This window comes from Lactuca serriola, chromosome 9, assembly GCF_051521515.1.
Source record: "Lactuca serriola cultivar US96UC23 chromosome 9, Lser_US96UC23_V15, whole genome shotgun sequence".
Taxonomy (NCBI): Eukaryota; Viridiplantae; Streptophyta; class Magnoliopsida; order Asterales; family Asteraceae; genus Lactuca; species Lactuca serriola.
Window position 1 is genome coordinate 156,884,617 of NC_136416.1, and position 23,082 is coordinate 156,907,698.

General features: G+C 33.3%; 2 protein-coding genes and 1 pseudogene across 2 annotated transcripts; 2 read left to right on the top strand and 1 right to left on the bottom strand.

Annotated features, from left to right (window-relative positions):
- The first annotated feature begins 6,646 nt into the window (after positions 1-6,646).
- LOC145076190 (uncharacterized) lies at positions 6,647-7,285 on the top strand. Its single transcript, XM_079022153.1, has one exon. It carries the CDS (start codon positions 6,647-6,649, stop codon positions 7,283-7,285), a length of 639 nt encoding a protein of 212 aa, XP_078878279.1.
- Positions 7,286-19,805: 12,520 nt separating this feature from the next.
- LOC145072667 (NDR1/HIN1-like protein 3) lies at positions 19,806-21,068 on the top strand. The gene has a single exon (XM_079019131.1). It carries the CDS (start codon positions 19,821-19,823, stop codon positions 20,772-20,774), a length of 954 nt encoding a protein of 317 aa, XP_078875257.1. The 5' UTR covers positions 19,806-19,820; the 3' UTR covers positions 20,775-21,068.
- A 501-nt stretch (positions 21,069-21,569) lies between these two features.
- On the bottom strand, positions 21,570-22,824 carry LOC145072666 (sufE-like protein 1, chloroplastic/mitochondrial pseudogene; annotated as a pseudogene).
- Between the last annotated feature and the right edge of the window lie 258 nt (positions 22,825-23,082).

A 23,082-nucleotide genomic window follows, 5' to 3' on the forward strand; every position in this document is an offset into this window, starting at 1 on the left:
AATAGAAAACAATCCTGAGCTCTAATACCACTGTTGGTTTTTTAGCACAATAACACTCCTATGGTGCACATGCAACCCTAGATGCTTCGAATCTAAGTTTTCTCTAATTATACACGCAATTTCAATTTTCCAAAGCATACACCCTAACTAGCATGCAACTGAAGATATACAACATAAAATCAAGTTAGATGAATACCTCTTAGTGTAGCTTGTACTTCTTGGCCTTTAAAAGCTTTTGAACCTCAAGTGTGATGCTTCTAATGTGTCACAAACACCAAATGCAAGAGAAGGCTTATGAGAAGAGGCTAGGTAGCACCAAAATCGGTTATGGTTCTTCTTTAGAATGCATAGGCCGACTTTAGGGGTTAAGGGTTGCTTTTTTAGTGTGGCAAAGACTAGGGTTTCATCTATGCGAACCCTAATTCACCACGACCCTTCATATTTCTTAGGCCCTATGGGTTAAACCTTCATGGAATATCACATAGGTTTTGCCCATCCCTAATCAACCATGGATCATTGGCTTAAACTATAAGTATTATTGATTAACTTAATCAGTCTCCGTAAATTTAATCAGTCTCTTTTGATCACTAAATTAATTTCAAATTAATTCTTGATCAATAATAATTAAATAATATGATTTCTCAATTAATATATTATACTTATAATATATTAATAAATCACAAATAAGCTCTTTCTCAAAAGTCCATCCTATCAAATTGCTCCGGTGAAGGCAACCCAAAAGGACCATGCTACTATCGGGTCAAGTACATACCAATTATAGTTATGGGTTTGGACACATAATCCAATAACAAGGTTCATCGTTTAACCCTATAAGGATACCATTAATTTGGTCTCTTTTTATTTTTCCTCATTAAACTATGGTTTAATCTTCGTGACACCCAAGTGACATCATTTGTCTGAGTGAAAAGAAACTTTCCACCTTGGTGGGGGATTGTTGGAAATTTTATTGGAATAAGCAAGTTAGCTAGATTTCATTATCCCACATTGGTAGGGGAAGAAACATTTAGTGGGGTTATAATGCTTTTTTTCTTGATAGGCCTTCAACGGCTTTTAGTGGGTCAAGGTATGGGCCAAGCCCACACACGCACACCTTGCCTAGCCTAGCACTTATCGACGTCGCGAGTGCGTGAAATGGCGTGATTTAGGCACACTTGGATCTTCGCATGGCGCATCGGTCGATGGGAGCTAATGATCTTATATTTTTAGCAGGTTCGGGATCAATCAAGTCGAACCGATTCCGGTTCGTTCAGAATATTCTGGAACACCCACAAACGGTTTGCTTGGAGAGCAAGTCGTTGCCTTAGGTTTTCTACGGGCCCTCCTATGAGGGTTTTTTGTTGCCTTCTTAGGTTTCGAAACCTATAAATACAACTCTCTAGGAGTCGTATCTTCTGCTTGAAGAATTACTGCGCTCTCTCTCTCTCTCTCTCTCTCTCTCTCTCTCTCTCTTAGCGGTATCTTCCTAGTTTCTGAGTATTTACTTTGATTTTATCGTTTTCCATTGTTGTTGGAAAACAGATAAATCCACATTAAATTCTAGGGTTTTACTCTCTTGCTTACAACCTAGAAGTGAAGTAAAACCCTTTAAGGTCAGGAGTTTGATCCATGTAGTTTTATATTCAATCAAGATCAGTCGTCAACATGTTGGTTTTACTTTATTGTCTCGCATTTACTTCCGTCCAATAGCATGACAACCTACTTTTACTCCTTTCTTATAATTAGATCTGATCGTGAATAATCAATCTGATTTTGGACGAAACTTGGTAACAATAATAATATAATTGGATTTATTATTTTCGCAACATATCAACGTTTGATCATATATATTAATCGTTGGTTATTTTTGAAAATGTTTGGATATTTAATCATAAATATTAAATGTCCATTCGTTTGTTTCTCTATTTTAAATAATTCAGGATTAGTTCATAATACTAATTATCAGATTTTTTAATATCATGTTTGAAATTCAACACGAAGGAGGCGGCAAAGGTAGTGTGATATCTTTTGTAGGGTATAACGATCTTTTGGTGTTTGATCGATCAGGAGAATGTTGTACTTTTCATAAACGTCATCGATTCCCTAGAAGTGTGGTTAAAGAAGATCTAGGTGGTGGTGGGCGATTTTGAGATAGGGAAGGAGGCCCATGGTGGTGCATAATGAAGCAATTCTTGTTGTTTGGAATGAATGGTAAGAGGAAGTAAGCAAGGAGAATTCTCAGGCATAAGAAAATGAAGGTTGAAAATGGGCGTTTTCATGTTTACATAAGTGACTCAATCAAGGAAGTAAAAGCAAATTAACATGGTAATAGATTCAAATGGAAGGGATTACATGTTCCAGGTCATCATTATTGGCCTTAAATTCTTTTAGGTGTCGAAGATTTCACCCCTTAAATCTTGGCACTCGATTTCTCGATGATGAGTGCAAAATTCCCAAATTATCATACAAGGATTTAAGATGATGTCTAGGTGTTTGTTTTTGTTTCTTATTTGATGGATTGAATTTGTGAGTTGTACGAATTAGTGATTAGTTAACGAAGAAAGAATATTTGACTTGGGTGAATGTTGTGCATATCATTATCATTATATACTTATAAAGCTAGCATTTTTTCTTGAATCTCATGCATTTGAAACTCCCATTCATTTTTTCTTTAACCACATTCATTTGAAACTCTCATGACTTTTTAATTTCTTTCTAATAATGATTATAAGTTGGTTAATAAGCTTAAATAAATATAAAACCTAAAGTGTAATCATATATAAACTAAATTTCAATATTAAAAAAATATATTTTCTTCTACTTATAAAGTTACTTTTTTAACATTTAACATATTATACTTAATTTATTATGTCTAATATGTTGTTGTATGTAAACCATTATCATTTTAAAGCTACAACTTTTGAACAATTTGTATAAAACACTTAAATTATTATTTTAAATATAACCTTACAAGATCAACTTAAATATAAATTTTAGTTCAACTTAACCAACCTAAAGAATATTTTGTAAATAGTTAAAAGTGATAAATTGTAGTGTCTTTCTAATAATGATTATAAGTTGGCTAATAAAGTTAAATAAGTATCAAACCTAAAGTATAATCATAAATAAACTAAATTTCAATATTAAAATAATCTATTTACTTCTACTTAGAAAGTTTTTTCTTTAACTTTTAACATATTATACTTAATTTATTAGATTTAATATGTTGTTGTATGTAAACCATTCTCAATTTAAAGCTACAACTTTTGAACAGTTTGGACAAAATACTTAAATTGTTAATTTAAATATAACATTACAAAGTCAACTTCAATATAAATTTCAGTTCCACTTAAAAACTCCAAGAATATTTTGTGAATAGTAAAACATGAAAAATTGTAGTGCTAAATGCAAAAACTAAACTGTAGTATCAATTTAACTAAAATATTTTCTAAAGATATTCTTATAATCGTTAAAAGTTTTCAAATAAGTAGTTTAAAATAACTTACAATAACAATAGTTAAAAATAACTCTATATAAATGATTATATTGTTACCTTTAAAAAAAATTGTTTGATGTTTTAAATAATTACAATGATAGAAATTAAAACGTTAATCAAATAAATTTAAAAAAAAAATAATTAGCAATAACAACAACTATAAATAACATTAAACCATATATTATATTTAATTTTATTCATGAATAATCCACAGGTAGAGGTCATTCAAAATATTGAGATTATGCGGTTTTAATAGATGTATATATTATCATATAATTCGAATTAATCAATATATTATATCAATTTAGTATACAAATTATTATATCAAATTTAATAACCACATAATTGTTATATTTAAAAAAACATATATTGGTAATATTTCAGCTATATAGATGTTTCTGCGCAACGCGCGGGCATACGCCTAGTTCATAATAATCCTACGTGCCAACGGTAACCCGGGGTTACCACTTCAGTTTTAATAAACGGACATTTTAAAGCTCATAAAAATTGACTTTATACCCCTCAAAAACCAGAAAAATAAACATTAGAGACTAGTTAAACCACATCAAGATAGTTTTTTTTTTTGGGCTGAATGACATTAACCTTAAAAGAATAGCAAAAATGGCAAAAGATAGCAACATCTATCTACTTATAGGTGAACTGAACGATATAGTTATAGTTTATATAGAAATTGTATGAGGAGTATAATTTAAAAGTAATTAAAATGAAAATGGTCAAGAATCATCCAAAATGTATTCAAATGTATAACAGCTTCTAAATCGAATTAATTAAACAGGTTAGATCTGGTACAACAATTTTAAATCATAGTTTGTATAGAAGTTATTTATAGAAATTTTATTTATTTATTACAAAATTATTTATAATTTTAGGCATTGTGTTGATAAAATACAGAAGCTTCTTGCGGCTTGCGGCTTGCGCGATATGAAATTGACTTCCTATTAGCGTATATGCGGGGTTTAACCATTTATATTGGATTTTTTTAACTTTTAGTTAACCTTAATTATTTTATTATTTTTAGTCATTTATTTTTATTGTAGTCATACTTTGAATTAATGATAAAATTATGATCGTCTTTGTCTATTTGGCTATCAATCTTTCATGGTATCAAAGAAAACTCGGATCCATATTTTTTTTATTTGTTGTGTATGTTTTTTCTTTTGGTAATTGATTCACGCATTTGTTGTTGGTGTTTGATATTCTATTTGTTTCTTAGATTCTTGATAATATGGTTTTCAAAGATGATTCTTTTCATTCTATTACTGCTCAAATTCATGGTAAGAATTATGTGTGAGTATATATTGTATAACATGGTAATATGTTAGCAAATATCTAGTTAGCATTTGGCCCATATACCTTTTATGTGTATATATTCTCTTCCACATATGATCCATATAAACAGAGGTTTATAAAATATTTTCATACAATATTATTTTACAATATCAATTAAAGCTAATAAAATTTAAATATTCGAATCTAGTTTCATTTTATGTTTGGAAATTTATCAAACAGTAATTAAAAATTAATATGTATATTTTATATTACAGGTATGATCCGTTACTCTTAGATTGGATATAAAGTAATTTGGACATTGACTCATAATCTGCCATTTGCAGTTAAAAAACATTACATTATATATAGAAAAACATAATTGTAATCAAATACAAAGTCTACCAAAACAACAAACAGAAACACCTCTCACAAAAGCTAACACATTAGGCGAACATGTCATTTTAATCAAATTGGGTCACACTTCAAAGCCCAAAATGTGTCATGATTGTTAATGGTTGCCTGGTTGGCATGGCACTTTGCCATATTTCTTGAGCAATCAGGTCTGATGAAAGGCTGAAATGGAGAATAAGAGCCCACAAATGTTGTGTAAGTGCACATAGTTTTTGTTTGTTAATAATTAACTCTAATTAGTAGGCGAACCATGACGTTTAAAAAAATCGATGCATTTAAAACAATAAAATAAAAAAAAATAAAAAAATAAAAAAATCAAAAGTGGATGATAGATCTACAATTTCCACTATGAACATATTTTTTTGTCATCATCTTAAAGATCCAATTTTTCAATAATAGTACTCTCTCATGTATTGTTGTTACGCGAACATGAACATGTGAAGGCATCATTTTGTAGAAAGTTAATAACATGACCAGGTTACTATGGTGCTAGTAAGGTATACGGTGTGGCTACGGTCTGGAACCGCGGTTTGTGCCACCTGGACCTCGCACACTGTCCCCAGACCGCGGTATTGCGCGGTTTTGGCCGCAGTGCGGTCCTTTAGTGCCGTGTTTGGTGATTGGTTGATGGGTGTATTGACTGTTGAATGAGTTGTTGTGTAATTAATTTTTTTTTTCTTTTTTGTTTTTTCTTTCTTATATATATACATATCAATTTCATTTGTTTTTCACAACACAATCTCCTCTCTTTCAAAAAAAAATAATTTAAAATCACCACTCTCTCAAAAATGTCATCTTCATCTTCTGAAGAATTTCAGACTATTTTTGATACCGCTATTGCGTGTGTTCAAATGGCGAAACAAACATACAATGGTGTATGTAACAATGCAGCTGCAAGTTCTCAACGGAGAACACGAAGATATATTTGCAGAAATCGTGAAGAAGCCAACTAACGTTTGGTGCAAGACTATTTTGCAGAGAATGTCATTTATCAAGGGTATTATTTCGTAGGCGCTTCAGAATGTCACTTTTGATTTTCGTAACGAGGGAGTGCAGTTTTTTCAACAACGCTACGATGCTAGAGGTACACCCGGTTTCACTCCCTTACAAAAATGCACGGTCACACTTCGTTAGTTAGCATATGACATTCCGCCTAATGCGTTAGACGAAAGTTTTAGGATGTCTGCTAGGATCGCACGAGACGGTCTCCATTTTTTCTGCAAAACCGTGATTCAGTTTTATGGTCCAAAATATTTACGTAAGTCTACACGTAATGACATCTTGCAATTGCAAGCTCATCATGCTAGTGTGCATGGGTTTCCTGGAATGCTAGGAAGCTTAGATTGTCTCCATTGGGCATGGGAAAATTTCCCTACATCATATCATCGATAATTTACCCGAGGTGATCATAGTCACCCAACGGTCATACTTGAAGCAGTTGCATCACAAGATATGTGGATTTTGCATGCTTTTTCTGGTTCTCCTGGTTCGATTAACGACATCAACGTTCTTAATCGTTCACCAATATTTAACAACATATACGATAGATCTGCACCAGATTCTTCTTTTCAAGTACGTGGAACGCCATATAAGTACGGTTATTATCTGGTCGATGGAATCTATCACGAGTATGATGTGTTTGTTAAATCATTTACGTGTCCACATGGTTCTAGACGAAAGAAATTCAAGAGAGCTCAAGAAAGAGCTAGGAAGGATGTTGCGCGTGCTTTTGGAGCTCTGAAGAAATGGTGGTTCATATTGAAAAAACCAGCAACTTATTTAGGCAAGGAAAAACTTCAAGAAATCATGTATACATGTCTCATATTGCATAACATGATTATTGAAGACGAAGGAAGAGCGATATGTGCGTTTGACGAGGAAGAAACTCTACCAGAGACACAACCAATAGAAATTGGTGGCGCAGAGTATATGAACAGAAGAGCAGAGATACGATGCACTGAAACATTTCACAATCTTCGCAATGACTTGGTGGAACACGTTTACGAGGTTCAAAACATTAACCTTAATTTGGATCCGCCGAATGACCCCGAAGACAAGTTCTCGAGAACGACTTTATGTAGTTTGTTTTAGTTATTTTATTTGTATTTTTTAAGTTTCTAGGATTATTTAAATGTCATGTGTGTGGTTTTTGTGTTTTTTTTTTGGTAATGCAATGTAATGTTTTTTTTTTAATTTTCAAGTAATGAAAAATAATGTTTTTTTTATTAAAATAGAAGTTTTATTAAATTAAAATAGTTAAAAAAAAGTTTTATTAAATTAAAATAGTTAAAAAAAACAAAAAAATAAAAAGAAAGAAAATAAAAGTGTGGCACCACTCTCTTGGTGTGGCAAGAAATCACATTTGTATGGTAAAAAATAACATCGCGCTTATGTGGTCCGGGAGGGAGTGCGGTTTCGGTGGCACCACTCCCTCCGGCCTAAAAAAGATTCATTGCTTGAGATTTTTAGAGCCTAATATTAATTAGAAAAAAGACAAAACTTCAAAAATAGTCCCTCTGGTTTTCAAAAATATCAAGTTTAGTACCTAAGTTCAAAAAACCTTACGGATCGTCCCTGTGGTTTCAAAACTTTTAACATTTGGTCCTTCCGGCTAACTCCGTTACCATTTAGCCGTTAAGTCAGGGGCATTTTTGTCATTTCACTCCACAGGGACCATTTATGAGGTTTTCAATTACTTTTTTTTAAATAAATAAATAAATAATATTTAATATGCAATGGATCCCACACACACACACACACTCTCTCTCTCTCTCTCACTCTCCCTCTCTCTCTCTCTCTCTCTCTCTATTTCGGTTTCATCCCACCCATTTTCTTCATTTCCAGAAACAGGACATCATACAAATTAATCAACTCTACCGATTACCTTCTTCCATTAGCACAATAAATATGAAATAAAAGGATGATGCCCATAACTGATAATCTGATAAATCGATGAGTATTAAAAAGTAATCAAACCGATTAGTCCTCATAGTTAATCGCTTTGTTGGAGGTATTAGTGCTCAAACTCGATTTCTTAGGTTTGATTCTAGATTTCAGAGATATGCTGATAAAGGTGATAATAATCAAATGAATTAGTAGATGGGTGGTCAACAAAGGGAAATGTTTCATATGGGGGCAGGTGGAACACTGATTAGGAGATTTAGGTGAAGCCTCATTCAAATGAAGTCGATTAAGGTGAAGTGGTGTTTCAAATTATGGATGCAAGATGCCATGAAAAACTACCAGAGCAACAAGGTAGATGGATGGGCAGTGGCGACAGTAATAGTGTCTGAGAAAGGAATATCACCGACGATTTTAGTCATCTTTCTTTTAGGCATCCCCTCAGCCTATCATCGTTCCCTGTTCCTCCACTCATTCAAAATCAATTTTATACGATTTCAGTCGTCTGTCACAGAGTGGTAAGGTTATGTACGATTTCAGTCAATCTTTCAAAATCAATTTTGTGGTAAGGTTATGTCGATTTCAGTCATCTTTCAAAATCGATTTTGCGGTAAAACTAAAATCCCTTTCATAGAGTGGCGCAAACTTATCAAACGTGACTTTCAGTCTTTGTCTTCTCAGGAAAGGTGGATGTGTTGCCGGAAATACCCTTTCACAGTGCACTGGAAGTGATTGAAATGCTTGAGATAACCTGCAACTCAATTGAAGGTTTTTAGTCCAAACAAATCAGGAGGGACAGGGTTGTGTTGCCAGAAATACCCTTTCCCCATTACTTCACAATGCATTGGAAGTGCTCGCCTGTAGAGTATGGACTGTGGTTGAATAAGAAGAAGAAGGAAGGAAGGAAGGACAGGGGATGTTGACTTCATCTTTCGGGCTAAATACTTGCAATCGACTTCATATGAACCGTCGATTCGTTGTTACATTTGAAATCTTCAAAATTATGGTTTATTGTGGTTTCATTTGGTGTATTTTGTGTGTAAGAGAACTTGGATTTGAAGTTGCAGATACAATGGTGGGTTTCTTTGTGGAGAGAGAGAGAGAGGGGGGGTGGGACCCATTGCATATTAAATATTATTTATTTATTTATTTAAAAAAAAGTAATTGAAAATCTCATAAATGGTCCTTGTGGAGTGAAATGACAAAAATGCCCCTGACTTAACAGCTAAATGGTAACGGAGTTAGCCGGAAGGACCAAATGTTAAAAGTTTTGAAACCACAGGGATGATCCGTGAGGTTTTTTGAACTTAGGGACTAAACTTGATATTTTTGAAAACCACAGGGACTATTTTTGAAGTTTTGTCTAGAATAAATCTAAAGTCTCAACATAGTTAACCACGTATCTAGATATCTATTTCATCAAAAGCTAGTACAACAAATCTATATAGATTATTCGTGGTTATAATTATTTAATAGAAAAAAGAGAAGACATATCAAAGAGAATTAGGCTCGAATTTCAAACAAAAAGCATGTTGACAAACTCGTTGCCTCTAATTAATGTTATTCTTCATCAGACTACTCAACCTCTTATTTCTCTTTTACCGACTTCCTTAAACCCCCTATCATTTGTTGTTGCCATTGCTTCACAGTATCCAGTTCCGGGAAACACCTGACCAACCTTAGCTTCCTCTATATATATATATATATATATATATATATATATATATATATATATATATATATATATATATATATATATATATATATATATATATATATATATATAATAAAATCAGTAAAATATTAAATATTAGTGTAAATTTAAAGAAAGTAACCGGATCTTACTTTTTCAGCTTCCCTCCTGCGTCTTTTTGTTTCTTCTAGCTCTTCTTTATCAAGTTCTTTGTACCCACCAGCACGTCCTCCTCTGCATACATCATATAATTTCCATAAATGGTTTTTGTGAAAAAAATATATAAATTAAAAATTAAGGGATAGAGCAGCCATGAAAATACATCAACCCGCCTTCATTGACACCAGGTTTGTTTTTGTTACAAATGTTGCATTTCAAACACTTTGCCCAGTTGATGTTACCACACCTGCACAAAAACAATTTAACCATGAGAAGTTATCCTATAAATGTTAATCAAAGATAATAACAAAAAGAGTAAATTACACATGATTGGAAAGCCTAGTAAGAATTCATGGGGTCAACTCTTAAATGTATTGGATAAGCCGTCAATCCAAATCCATGGTAAATCTCTTATAATGTTTTTCAAATCACAAAATATAGTTAATAATCATCATTTAGGGAAAAAAAAAGGGTTTAGAGTGTGGGCATTGCTAAATATCAATAATACATCAAGAGTAAATCAAACATATCAAGAATGTAATGCATAATCTTCTATTCCAAGCAACCAATTCAATCTTAAAGTCTAACACCTCATTTGCATAAGGATGAAAAATAGTACGTTTAGACATAGCACATAAAACACTCTACATATATGGACTCCAAATGCTAGGATCATGTACCTATCATATTTGAATCACATAAGATGTATCTAACATTATATGTAATAGAGGTCAATCTAGGATGCTACCAATATCATAGGTCGCAAACCCCAAATTATACAAGCATTGGCTTGCTAAAACATAGGTTTAGTGACCCCTAATCATACAAGAATTGTCTTGCCAAAACATTAGTTTAATGACCCTAAATCATACAAGCATTTCCTTCCAAAAATATAGGCTTGATGACCCTAAATCCAAGTGTTACGACTTTACAAGTCTTAACATGTTCTAAGTGGATGCAATGATCATGCTCAAAATTCTCTTCAAATAATAATAATTTAACATTGTTTCTAAAACTCATTGAAAATTATTTTTGTGAATACACATATATTACTTATAATACCTCACACAAAAGATGCACATATAAGTACAAATATACAAAAACTTATAGTATAAATAAGAATATTAATATGTATTTTTGGGTAATGAACTCACTTCAACTTGTTGCAATACCATACTCCATTTCCAATGTTGTTTGTGTAACACTCGGTTCCTGGTACGTATTTAAATTCAAGTACCTTCATGTTTTGCTCTGGAACTCGGCGAGTTGGAGGCCCAACTCCTTGAGTAGACTCGATTTTGACCAGGAAGTTTAGTAACCTACTCGACAAGTCGGGGGACCGACTCGACGAGTAGGAGTTGTCTGGATGAAACCCTAATATTAAGGGTTTGCACACAAATTAAACGACTTATTCTGCCTCAAGCCAGCCCCATCGTCCCTCCCAACTCAGAGAAACCCTAAATCAAAACTTTAACCTTGTTTGAGTGATTCTTGAGCCATTTTGTGCATTTTTGGTGGTTGTGAAGCTTGAGAAGGAAGAAGGAGCTTGGGAGTTCAAGTTGAAGCTTGTAGATCCAGAGGTTGTGTTCCATTTCCAGCTCATTTGAGGTAAAAAGCTTCAACCTTGACTTTCCATTTGTTAGATCCTCTTTAGGGCTTGAATCTTGTCATTTTGGGGCATTTCTAAGTTACCTTCGGGTTTGGGTCATTATGTAGAGAAATAACTTCAGATCTGGAACCTAGGAGGGTTCTCATGGCATAAAGGTGCCAACTTTACTGCCATGAGAGCCCCATGCATCTTGAAGACTCTATTTTATGGCCTTTTGAGCTAAATGGCCCATGCATGAACGTAAAGTTTGTAACTTTACGTGTATTGTGGACCCTAGGAGGTCAGATCTATGGTTTAAATGCTTTGAGACCCACTGAAATCGACTGTATAGTTTGGACAAAGAGGAACTCGGCGAGTTGTTCATGGGACTCAGCGAGTTGAGTTGTATTTCCCATCAAATCCTTCTGTTGATGGACCAGATGCTAAGATAGAAGAACACTCATTTTTCTAGGCTCATTAGGGACCTGGAAATCATGGAACTCATCGAGTTCAAGGTAATGTCCCAACCACATGAAGACAGACTCGACGAGTTCAAGGGGAACTCGACGAGTCATAGACTGAACTCCTGCATATGGATGAAGATGAACTCGGCGAGTCAGTTGAAGAAGGTTTGATGTGTTGTTGAAGGCGAACTCGTTGAGCTCTTGCTAGACTCAATGAGTAAGGACGAAGTTGTAACTTTTCGTGGACGAGGGAACTCGACGAGTTGGTGAACCAACTCGGCGAGTCTAGTCAACCGGATGTTGACTTTGACCAGGGTTTTGACCTTGACTTTGACTTGGAATCTAGTGACCCTTGTAAGGGTTATGAGTATAAAATGGTAATGTAGAAAGGATGTTGTGTAGGGATTGAGGATTCGAGAAGAGTCGATTTTCACACCGAGGACACTATACGACATCGATGTGAGTTACCTTCCAGTAGAGGTGGGTCTACGACCACAATGCCAGCCCACCAGCAGGAGTTGTCTTTAGATGATTGTCTTTGTGATAATTGTCTAGGTTTTCTACTACCTGATGTGTCTTATGTGCCAGTATGATATGTTATATGTGATAGTGGTAGTAGGAGGTGGAATAATCTCCCGATTCGGTTGTTAGGACCGAAGGGTAGGTCGGACACCCCAGATATGTCTGACAGCTTGATTATGATATGTTATTATGTGACAGTGATAGGGGGTGAAACAGTCGATGTGCCTGGTTGAGATAAGACCGGTGGGTAGGCAGACACCCCAGAATGGCCTGACACTGGTAGGTCAGTACCCCAGAATGGCTTGACATGTGTAGGTCAACACCCCATAATGGCTTGACATAGGTAGGTCGGGCGCCCCAGAACTGCCCGACAGTATGTATGATTGTATGGTATGTGGTATGATGGGGGAACTCACTAAGCTTTGTGCTTACGGTTTTCAGTTTTGGTTTCAGGTACCTCTTCGTCGAATGGGAAGGAGCCGGCAGGGTAGCAACGCATCGCACACACATGATTCCGCATTTATGATTTCTGGGATTGTACTCTGACATTATTACTATTTGATGATATGGTTTTGAGACATGTAACTATGGTTTATGAATTCATATGATATCAGCAATGTTTTCCTCAAACAAATTTTATAAGCAATATAATTAAAACAAAAAATTTTGGTCTCGGTTTTTGGGATGTTACAGTTTGGATGCCTGGTTGTTACCTAAGGATAGGTAATGATTATTAATTACATTCTAAAAGTCTTAATCAACTTTGTTAATCCTAAACATCTCATTTTAATATTTGATATAACATTAGAAGAAACTATAGATGATTTTGGACATTCAATGAAAAAGTTTAAAATTTTCTTAACATATGATTACTCGACCATATAGAATTTTCCTAGTAATTCCTTGGCCGAGTGGAATTTCGTGACAATACCACTTCGAGGTTTAAGTATTTTTAGGCTTCCAAAACATGTCCAAATCAATCCTAACTCCCTCCTTTTTAACTCCTAATGAGTTAGGTCCTGTTTGATAATTTCTGTTTGGGAAAGAGCTGTATGGTAAAGTGTTGTCTGGGAAAATTTTCTGATTGGGAAAGAAACCATGCTGTTTGATTGTACATCTTATTGACTGTGCTGAATGATGAAAAAAAGTAATAATTCAATAAAAAATAAATTTAAAAAAAGTTATTTAAAAAAATTAATAATCCAATAAAAAAAAAGAGGCGGGGTTTGGTGTATAATTGTCTTTCCAGCCCATTCAGCCAGAAAGATATGATTTTGAGGCTTTTTGGGAAAGACATATCTTCCCGGGAAAGACCCTTTCTTTTGTGCAAATCAAACAGTCTTTTCGGTCCATTCAGCCAGAAAGATCTGTTTGAACCTGGAAAGATGCGTATCAAACGGGGTCTTAGAATGGTCTTATAACATTCAAATTTGTGTTTTGGACCATAGTTAACATCCCATTTGATTCATTTTATAAATGCACATATAGTGATTTGTAGTTTTAAAAAATTGATTTATTCCATTAGAAGTCACATTAACATATAATAATAACATACTAGCTTCAAATGATGATTCAATACAATAAACATGATCCTTATTGGAGATTTAAACTAGAATTCTTAATTTGAAGTTTTAGTAGATTAAATTACAAGTTATATCAAATCTAAAGCTAGAACTCCAGTAAAGCTTGTTGCAAGCCTATATTTTCAAAATAAAAAAAAATGGAGTTGATCGCTTCATAAATTAAAAGAACGCCTTAAATTAGAAGTTAAAACAATGATTCAAATCACGTTGATCAATCAAAACCATATTCTAACGGCTAAACACATTGTTTTCATCATTCTAGGGTTTGAAAATCTTCTAAAACATTGATTTATTCACATTCTCACTCATGAATGATAAATTGCAACTAGATTTGCAACCTAAACATAGAAGTAACTGAATAATACAACCATGATAATAATTCTCAATTGATTTCTTGAAGCCTTTGATGTACAAACTTGTGATAGAAAAAAAATGTTGACCATCTTTATTGGTATCCACACCGTGAAAATAAAAATGGTCATCATTTTCTTGTGTTGGTTTCACTAAGATTATGACCGTGCCAAAATCATACAAACTTAAGTTTGGTTCGATAGTGTTAAACTAAACTTAAATGACTTTAAAATACATATGAAAGTTACATCGAATAGAACAAGTTTGATTTAAGCTTTAACCAAAAAGATTGAACATAGTATTGAAAAAACTCCATATAAGTTCGAGTCAAGATGTTGGAAAATAAAAAAAATAAAACTCGACTAATAAAATGTTTAGAGCTTATTTCATGTTATACTTAAACAAACTCCACAAACATTCAACTCGAATGGAACTTGAATAGTTGTCTTGTGACTTTTTTTTTTGGCAGCCTTACCTACCTATATTTTTCGTGGCGAGTTTATTGTTGGTAAAGGTAAGTACTTTGACCCACCTAATTTTTTAAATAATATAGTTATATAGAGATTTATTTAACAAATAAATTTTGGCCATTAGTCATGTGAATCACATAGTTGAAATTAGTAAAAGTAGTATTATTTGATTTTTTTTTTTTTCAATGTTAATATGATCCAATTTGGACCCATAACTTTTTCTTTTAAGTCCTTTTTCTATATTTTTTTTTCATCGGTTTCACTTACTTACGTAGTGAACTTGTTTTACGATTTAGACTAGCTATATATTTTGGATCCGACCCGACCCGGCCAACAACTTGTTTTTATATCTTTGGAGTTTGGACCCTTTCAAAATTTCACCTGAACCAAAGCCAAAGGGAAGTAGGGAACCACTTTTATTACTTTATGTACATTGAGACAATAATAGTAGCTCCCAATAATTTGCCTTGGCACTTGGCTCCATGCCAGTTTCTTAGCCACCAAGCATCACGACCTTCATTCAATCGCAACCGTTCACTATGTAGGGTCAAACCCACATCACATACCATTTTCCATAAATAGAAAATAATAACATAAATTAATAATATACTTTTTTATTTGTTTTGCTTACTTTATTGCTGTTTTTATGCCTAACATTTTTTTTATAGAAATCTTTATAATTTAATAAGAAATTACATTTAGATTTAATGAAAACATGTTTATAGTAATCCTATACAAATTGCCGAATATGTTGTTTATTATTATAAAATCATATAATTTGCAATTCATTTAAAACTACCATAGATTATTGTTTTATTAGTACATTTATAAAATATTATATCATACACAGTATGTTGTAGAAAGTACACTTGGATTGTATTTATATAAAAATAAGACAAAATTACAAATGGTCCTTATGGTTTTCCTAAGAAAATTACATAAATGGTCCTTGTGTTGACAAAATCGACCAATTATGGTCCTTATGATGAATTCTTTATATAGATGGTCCTTGTAGTTTTAAAATCTTGCAAATATGTTCTTTTTAACTAAGGGTGATAACTTTTTCAGTTAAGTCCTATGAGAAATGACATATTTTTCCTTCCTACATAGGGACCATTTATGTAATTTGTTCTTGCCACAAGGACCATTTATGTAATTTTCTCTATTATTTATTGTTGTTTTTATTTAATTTAATTATATATTGAAGGATTTAGATTTTTTTATGATTTGTTTAAATATATTGTTTAATGTTATATATATATATATATATATATATATATATATATATATATATATATATATATATATATATATATATATATATATATATATATTCACTAACATTTTTTTTGACGTTTTGCTCAAATAACTTTTTCTAATCTTTTTGATGTTTTCTTCAAGTACATTTATTAATGTTTTTCTAACGTTTTGTTGGAATAATTTTTCTATCCTTTTTTTATTTTGACCTCATGCTCGGATACATTTTTTAATATTTAGTATGTTTATATTTGTTAAAGGAATGTATGGCTACTATAAATATAATTCGTAACTTAATTCACTTTCAATCATGTTTTCATTTTTCTTTTATCGGGTTATATAATTATTATTTTTAATTCAAATATTTAACTATATAACATATATAAGGTATTATAATTATTATTTTTGTAAACTTTTTTTATAAAAAAAAAAAGTGTAAAAAGTTTGTTAAACGTGAATTGATTAAAATATAGATTAGGTAGACATAGGTTAAGCTAAGACCGCCTCACAGCCTTGTTGAGAGCGACCAGATCATTTCACATTGGATTTAAATGTAATATTTTCGAGTTATTTTTTGTTTTTAGGCATTTTTTGCATTTTTATATATTTCGATTAGCCTATGTATAACCTGACACCCGTTTTGAATTCTGATTATCATATGTATTCCAATTAACTTATCTATATTAATCATATTCAAGTTTAACAAACCTTTTTACACTTTTTTTTACAAAAAATGTTTATAAAAACTTTACAAAAATAATACTCATACAAAATTATATGCTTTATATAGTTAAATATATGAATTAAAAAATAACAATTATATAACCTTATCTATAATAGAAAGAAAGAAAAGAAAACATGATTGTAAGTTAATTAAGTTACGAATTATGATTATGGTGACTATAAGTTCTTCAAAAAATATTCAAAAACAAAACCTAATAAAAACATTAAAAATGTATTAGAACAAAACGAAAAGAATTAGAAAAAATTATTTCAATAGAACATCAAAAAACATCAATAAATGTATTTGAAAAACATCAAAAATAAAATAAGAAAAAAAATATTTGAACAAAACGTTAAAAAATATTTGCAAAAAAATATAAAAGAAAAACATTAAACAACATATTCAAACAAAACCTTAAAAACATCTACATCTAAATCCTAAAATATATAAATAAATTAAGTAAAAATAAAAATAAATAATAGAGAAAATTATATAAATGGTCCCTATGGCAGGAAACATAAATGGTCCCTATGTTGGAAGGAAAAATATGTCATTTCACATAAAACTTAACTGAAAAGTTAACACTGTTAGTCCAAAGGACCGTCTCTGCAAGATTTTGAAACCACATGGACCATCTATGTAAAGAATTTGTCATAAAAACCATAATTGGTCGATTTTATCAACCACGAGGACCATTAATGTAATTTTGTCCAATTCTTATGTTTCATCCTTAACCTTTTCTGTTGACGAAGATAGTCCTTGTGATTTAATTTTCTTGCATGGCTAGTCACTAATCCATATAAAAGACTTTTATACCATTGTCCATTTATATATTCTTTTTCCTTTTCGTTTAGATAGTATACCATTTTTTATGATTTTGCATTTTTCAGTGATTTTTATAACTAATATTGTTAATGTAGGACCCACTTTCCCTTTCTTGTCTTCTTCATCGTCCATTATGACCGATGACTCTATCTTTTCCGACAACTTTATCATCCTTCTGTTACTTATCTTGAATAAGATCAAGAATCAAAGCACCAAAGCCATCTATAACATTAAAACTCTACTATAAAATGAAATTTACAAAACTGGGGATGTCAAAAAGTCTCGTGGGACCCCGGTCCAATTTAGGGGCATTTTTTGAAAAAAAATCGGGGACGGGAGCGGAGGCAGGGGCATGGTTAACCCCCGTTTTACTTTCAGGGGCGGGGCGGGGGTTAGCAGTCCCGTCCCGAAACCCTCATGGGGGTCCCGTTAATAAATTATATATATATATATATATATATATATATATATATATATATATATATATATATATATATATATATATATATATATATATATATATATATTACATATATAAATTATATAAATATAATAAACAATAGAATGACTTTTACGTACATAAATTCAACCAAAACATGTTTTTAAGATATTTGTGACATGTAAAATATATGCTATAAATAACTATTTGTTACTTAAAAAATAGTTTCTTTTAGCCTAAACAAGAATTTCTTTTAGCCCACATAAGGTAGCCCAAAATCAATCGGGGGTGGGGGAATGGGGGCGGGGGTAAGAAGGGGAATTCGGGGGTGAGGGTGGAAAGGATGGAGATTTCGGGAGCGGGGGCGAGGACGGGGAATAGGAGAATTTTGGGGGCGGGGGCGGGGGATGCAATCCCCGTCCCGTTTGTCCCCATTGACATCCCTATACAAAACCAAAACCTATAAATGAAGAAAAAATGAAACCTAAACTTCCAAATAAAAATTGAAACTCAAAAACAAAGAAAAATCCAAAATTAAAAACAAAACTAAAATTAAATCGCAAAATTTAAAAAAAAAATTAAAAAAAAAACTCACTTATAAACAAAGCATCCATTCTTGTTTTATGCTTATGTCGATCCAAGATTGTTCTTACATATCATATAGTCAAGAAGAAAATTTATGTGTGTTTGTCTTGTTTTGTGTCCATTAAACAAATTAAACAGAATCAGGAACTGCATAATCTAAAGCGGTTGAAAAGAATCATAAAAACATATGATAACCAACTAATGATTCAGTGAAGGAACTACATAATCAATTAAAAAAAATAGAAAATCAATCTGATAAGCCAATTCATAAAAATACCAACTCTTTTTTTTTAAGGTTTTGAAACTGGGTGAGATGCCAAACAAATAAAGAGCATCAACCCATGGAAGTTGGTGGTGATACCAAATCGATACACACCTTGTTGCTCCGCCTTGGACCACCACGTCCAATTTACTTTACTAGTAGAAATGGAAAGGAAGAAAGTGGAGTTAACAGAGGGCACGATAATGGTTGTAGTGTTCGTTTACAAGATAAAGTGATAAGAATAGAGGAAGGGGTGATAAAGGGTATTATCGACGGGGGAGGAAGCATCGGTGAAGGAGAAAAGGAAGAGGGTAGTTCTATGATAAGAAGAAGGGGTGAGGTTAAGGGGGCAATAGAGGGTCTTACAGATGGAGAAAGGAGATGTAGTTGGCGAAGGAAGCATGATGGTTGTCGATGGTTTCAGATTTCCAATCAACAATGATGTCTTCTGATTTGTGTTTTGGAGCCTTGAAGACGAGGTGTGAGGGCGGGGTGGGATGAGAATGGGTGTGGGTTTTAGTTATTTTTGTTTTTTAATGAAAAATAGTTACAAGAAAAATATAAAATACATGAAGAGTATGAAAGTCATTTTACATGGACCAATGACTATCCACCTAAGAATAAGAAATTACACTGTCCATCTTCATCAACAAAAATAAGTTAGGGACAAAACCTAAAAATTTGAGAAAAAACAAGGACCATTTATGTAATTTTGTCTAAAAACAATGGATCAAAAAAAGACAAATCACAAAAATATATTGTAAACCCAATCACCTTTGTTAAATTGGATTTAAAAGACAGACATGACCCCACCAGGCCACCACCACTCCCAAAGCGGCTACTTTCCACTTTACTTTACTCCCACCTCTAAGACTCTGTTTTCTAATCATTCATGGTGTTCATCTCCTTCATTGCTTCACGTAGTGGTTTTTCCTCCCTTAAAGATGATCCGCCCTCCCCTCCCACCGGCGTACGAACCACCAGAACCACCATCAGTCTACTGTACTCCTTCACCCCAGTCGCGAGCCACCACCCCTTCTCCTGTCCCCCGTTTTTTCATCTCAAAACAACAATCCATAATACCATCTCCTCAAAGTATCCAATTACAAACCATGATGACACCGACGACAGAGTTTCTCTACCAGAACTTCCCGAAAACCAGAGACAAACTCCTGCTAAGAAACCACCGCCGGACAGATCCGGCCATCTGGTGCAGCGCCATCATCTGTATGATCTTCAGCGTCCTTGTAATCTTGTTTGGAATCACAACTTTGATCTTTTTTCTTGTTGTCAAGCCAAAAAACCCTGTTTTTGACACAAATCATGCGAGCCTGAACGTCATATACTTCGATTCGCCTGGGAATTTCAATGGAGATTTGACTTTCATCGCAAATTTCTCAAACCCTAACAGGAAACTTAATGTGAGATTTGAGCACGCTGTTCTTGAACTCTATTTTGATAACAACTTGATAGCGAATCAATCGATCAAGCCTTTTAGTCAGCGGCAACGGGAGACGGGGGTGGTGAAGATTCATTTCATATCGAGCCTTGTGTATCTGCCACGTAACCATGCCATGGAGCTTCAAAGACAGGTTTTGAGCAACAAAGTTTTGTATAGTGTGAGAGGAACTTTTAGAGTGAGAGTGAGCTTCGGTTTGCTTCATTTCTCTTACTGGTTGCATAGCCGATGTGAGTTGCAGATGAGTAGTCCGCCGGCTGGTTTCCTTATGGCCAGAAGCTGCATCACTAAAAGATGAAATTCAAATTCCATGTTTTAATTTGCTTTTTCCTTCAACAGCCCGAATTGAGATCTGAACTCACTCAATTCAATGATATTCCATGTGTGTTTAGGGGAGATTAAGCAACTGTATAATCGATTGTTGAGCTCTATACATACCTACAAAAAAAAAAGACCTCAAAGAAATGTATATATAAGGAACAATCTGCTCAATTATTCTCATATTCTGTTTCCCCTCAACATAAGATTAGTGTATATATAAATATGTTGTTTTGTTTCCATTAAGAAAACATTCTAAGAACTGATTTTATTCTCCCTTCTTGTATAGATCAAACATGTTTTAAAAGATTGATCACTTTTATCATTTTCAGACGAGAATATGACATACCCAGTAAAGAAAATGATATAAAAATGAGATCTTGGGATCTTTGCCCAGTGTCTGTTCTTTCACGAAATCGTTCTAAGAACTCTGAAACACACCTAACTAGAGGTTTATTGATCAGATCTAGAAGGATCGAACTCCACGATTTAACAGATCAAACAATTGAGTTCAGATACACGTTACAGTTTTAAATGATTAGAGAAGAATATATGATACACCCATCGAAGAAAATGACAAAAAAATGAGATCTTTGGTATCTTTACCCACTACCAAAAGCAAGATACTTGAGGAACAAAGAAACATAAAAGGATAAAGCAGATATATCTCCATTGAATTCTACAGATGTATATTTCAACTTTTGTGATCAAACCTACTATTACAAGATTTAAAATTCTTCAGATGTTATATTGTTATGCTTCTTTTATATCCAAATAAAGAAAGTACAGTTTGTATTTTCAATCATATATGATAAAATGGCTATGAAATTAATACTAATAATCAAAAAGTGCACCATCATTTCATGGCTAAATACCAATTTCAGATGGTGTCTTTGCCTCTATCGATAAGGCGTGTAATCCACTCTGTAACTCCTTGTCTAAAAGGGAATAAATAAGCCTATGTCTTTTAACCAAACTCTTGCCTTCAAACTCCATTGAAACCACCTTCAATTTGAAATGCGTCTCACCATTGCTACCCTGCACACCTGCATGACCAGCATGCTGATATGAAACATCTTCTACTTCCAATTGAATAGGTTGCAGCTCTTTGTTTAAAATCTCTGTAATTCTCTGTCCTCTGCTTCCTAATACCAAATCATTTGACTTTGAATCAACATCTGTATCAGTGTTTAATGGAAAATCAGAACTTATTGAACCAGAATCGACATTGTTTTGGGGGTTTTCAACAATCCCAGTTGTTGATTCAATTCCTTTCTCGGCTTCAACGTACAGCATCAATGCCTTCTTTTGCATTAACTGAAACATATTCAAGAACCCATTGTTCCTTGAAGGAGACAAGCTCTGTTTCAAACCCAAAAGCGTAATAAAATCAGGCGAGATACGGAGGATTTCTTGAACAGTGGAACCAGAAAGACCTTGAACCAGTAAAGCAGCTAAGCCTTTGGTGATCAAAGCATCAGAATCGGCTTCGAAGATGACAGTTCTCTTATGAGAATCATCAAAATAAGCCCTTAACCAGACCTGAGAAACACAACCTTTGACCTTATTCTCTTCAGTCTTGAATTGGGGGTGAAGCGGTTTAAGGTTTTTCCCGTAAAACAAGAGCTGTTCGTATTTGGCTTTTGGGTCTTGTGCGGATTGGAAGAGTTTTGCGATTTCTTGAAGCTTTTGAGGGAGTTCTTCGAAGACTTGAGAGCCGGATGTAGTTTGCAAGGAGGGTTCAGGGGAAGAGGGTTTCGTCGGGGTGGATTGAACGATATATGATTTGTCAAGTCGGAGTTTTTTCAGGGGAAAGGATAAAAGTGGGAAGGATGATGGTGGTAAGGGTAGGGTTTTGAAGGTTAAGGATGAAGGTGAAGGTAAATTGGCGGAGAGATGACGGAAAGGGGAGGAGAGATACATGTAGACGGCGGACGACGGCGTCGACGAGGAAAATATAACGGATGTCTCTTCTAGAGCGTTGGAGAACAAGTGTCGCGGAGACCCGTCGCTGGTTTGTTTAATCTTCAAGACAACATATTATATATTTTATTTATGATAATTTTTTGTATTTTGTTTAGATAAGAAGTAAAAATCATTATATTTTGGTTATTTAACCATCTAAATATCTTTTTTATGTTATTTAAAACATTGGATGTAAGCAACAAGGTCCAACATTAAATTGTGTTGTCTCACAGCCACATAAACAAATGATCTTATAATATCAAATGGGAAAATGGGCAACAAGATTCAACACCAACATTTTGAAAATAAATATATTTTTTTTT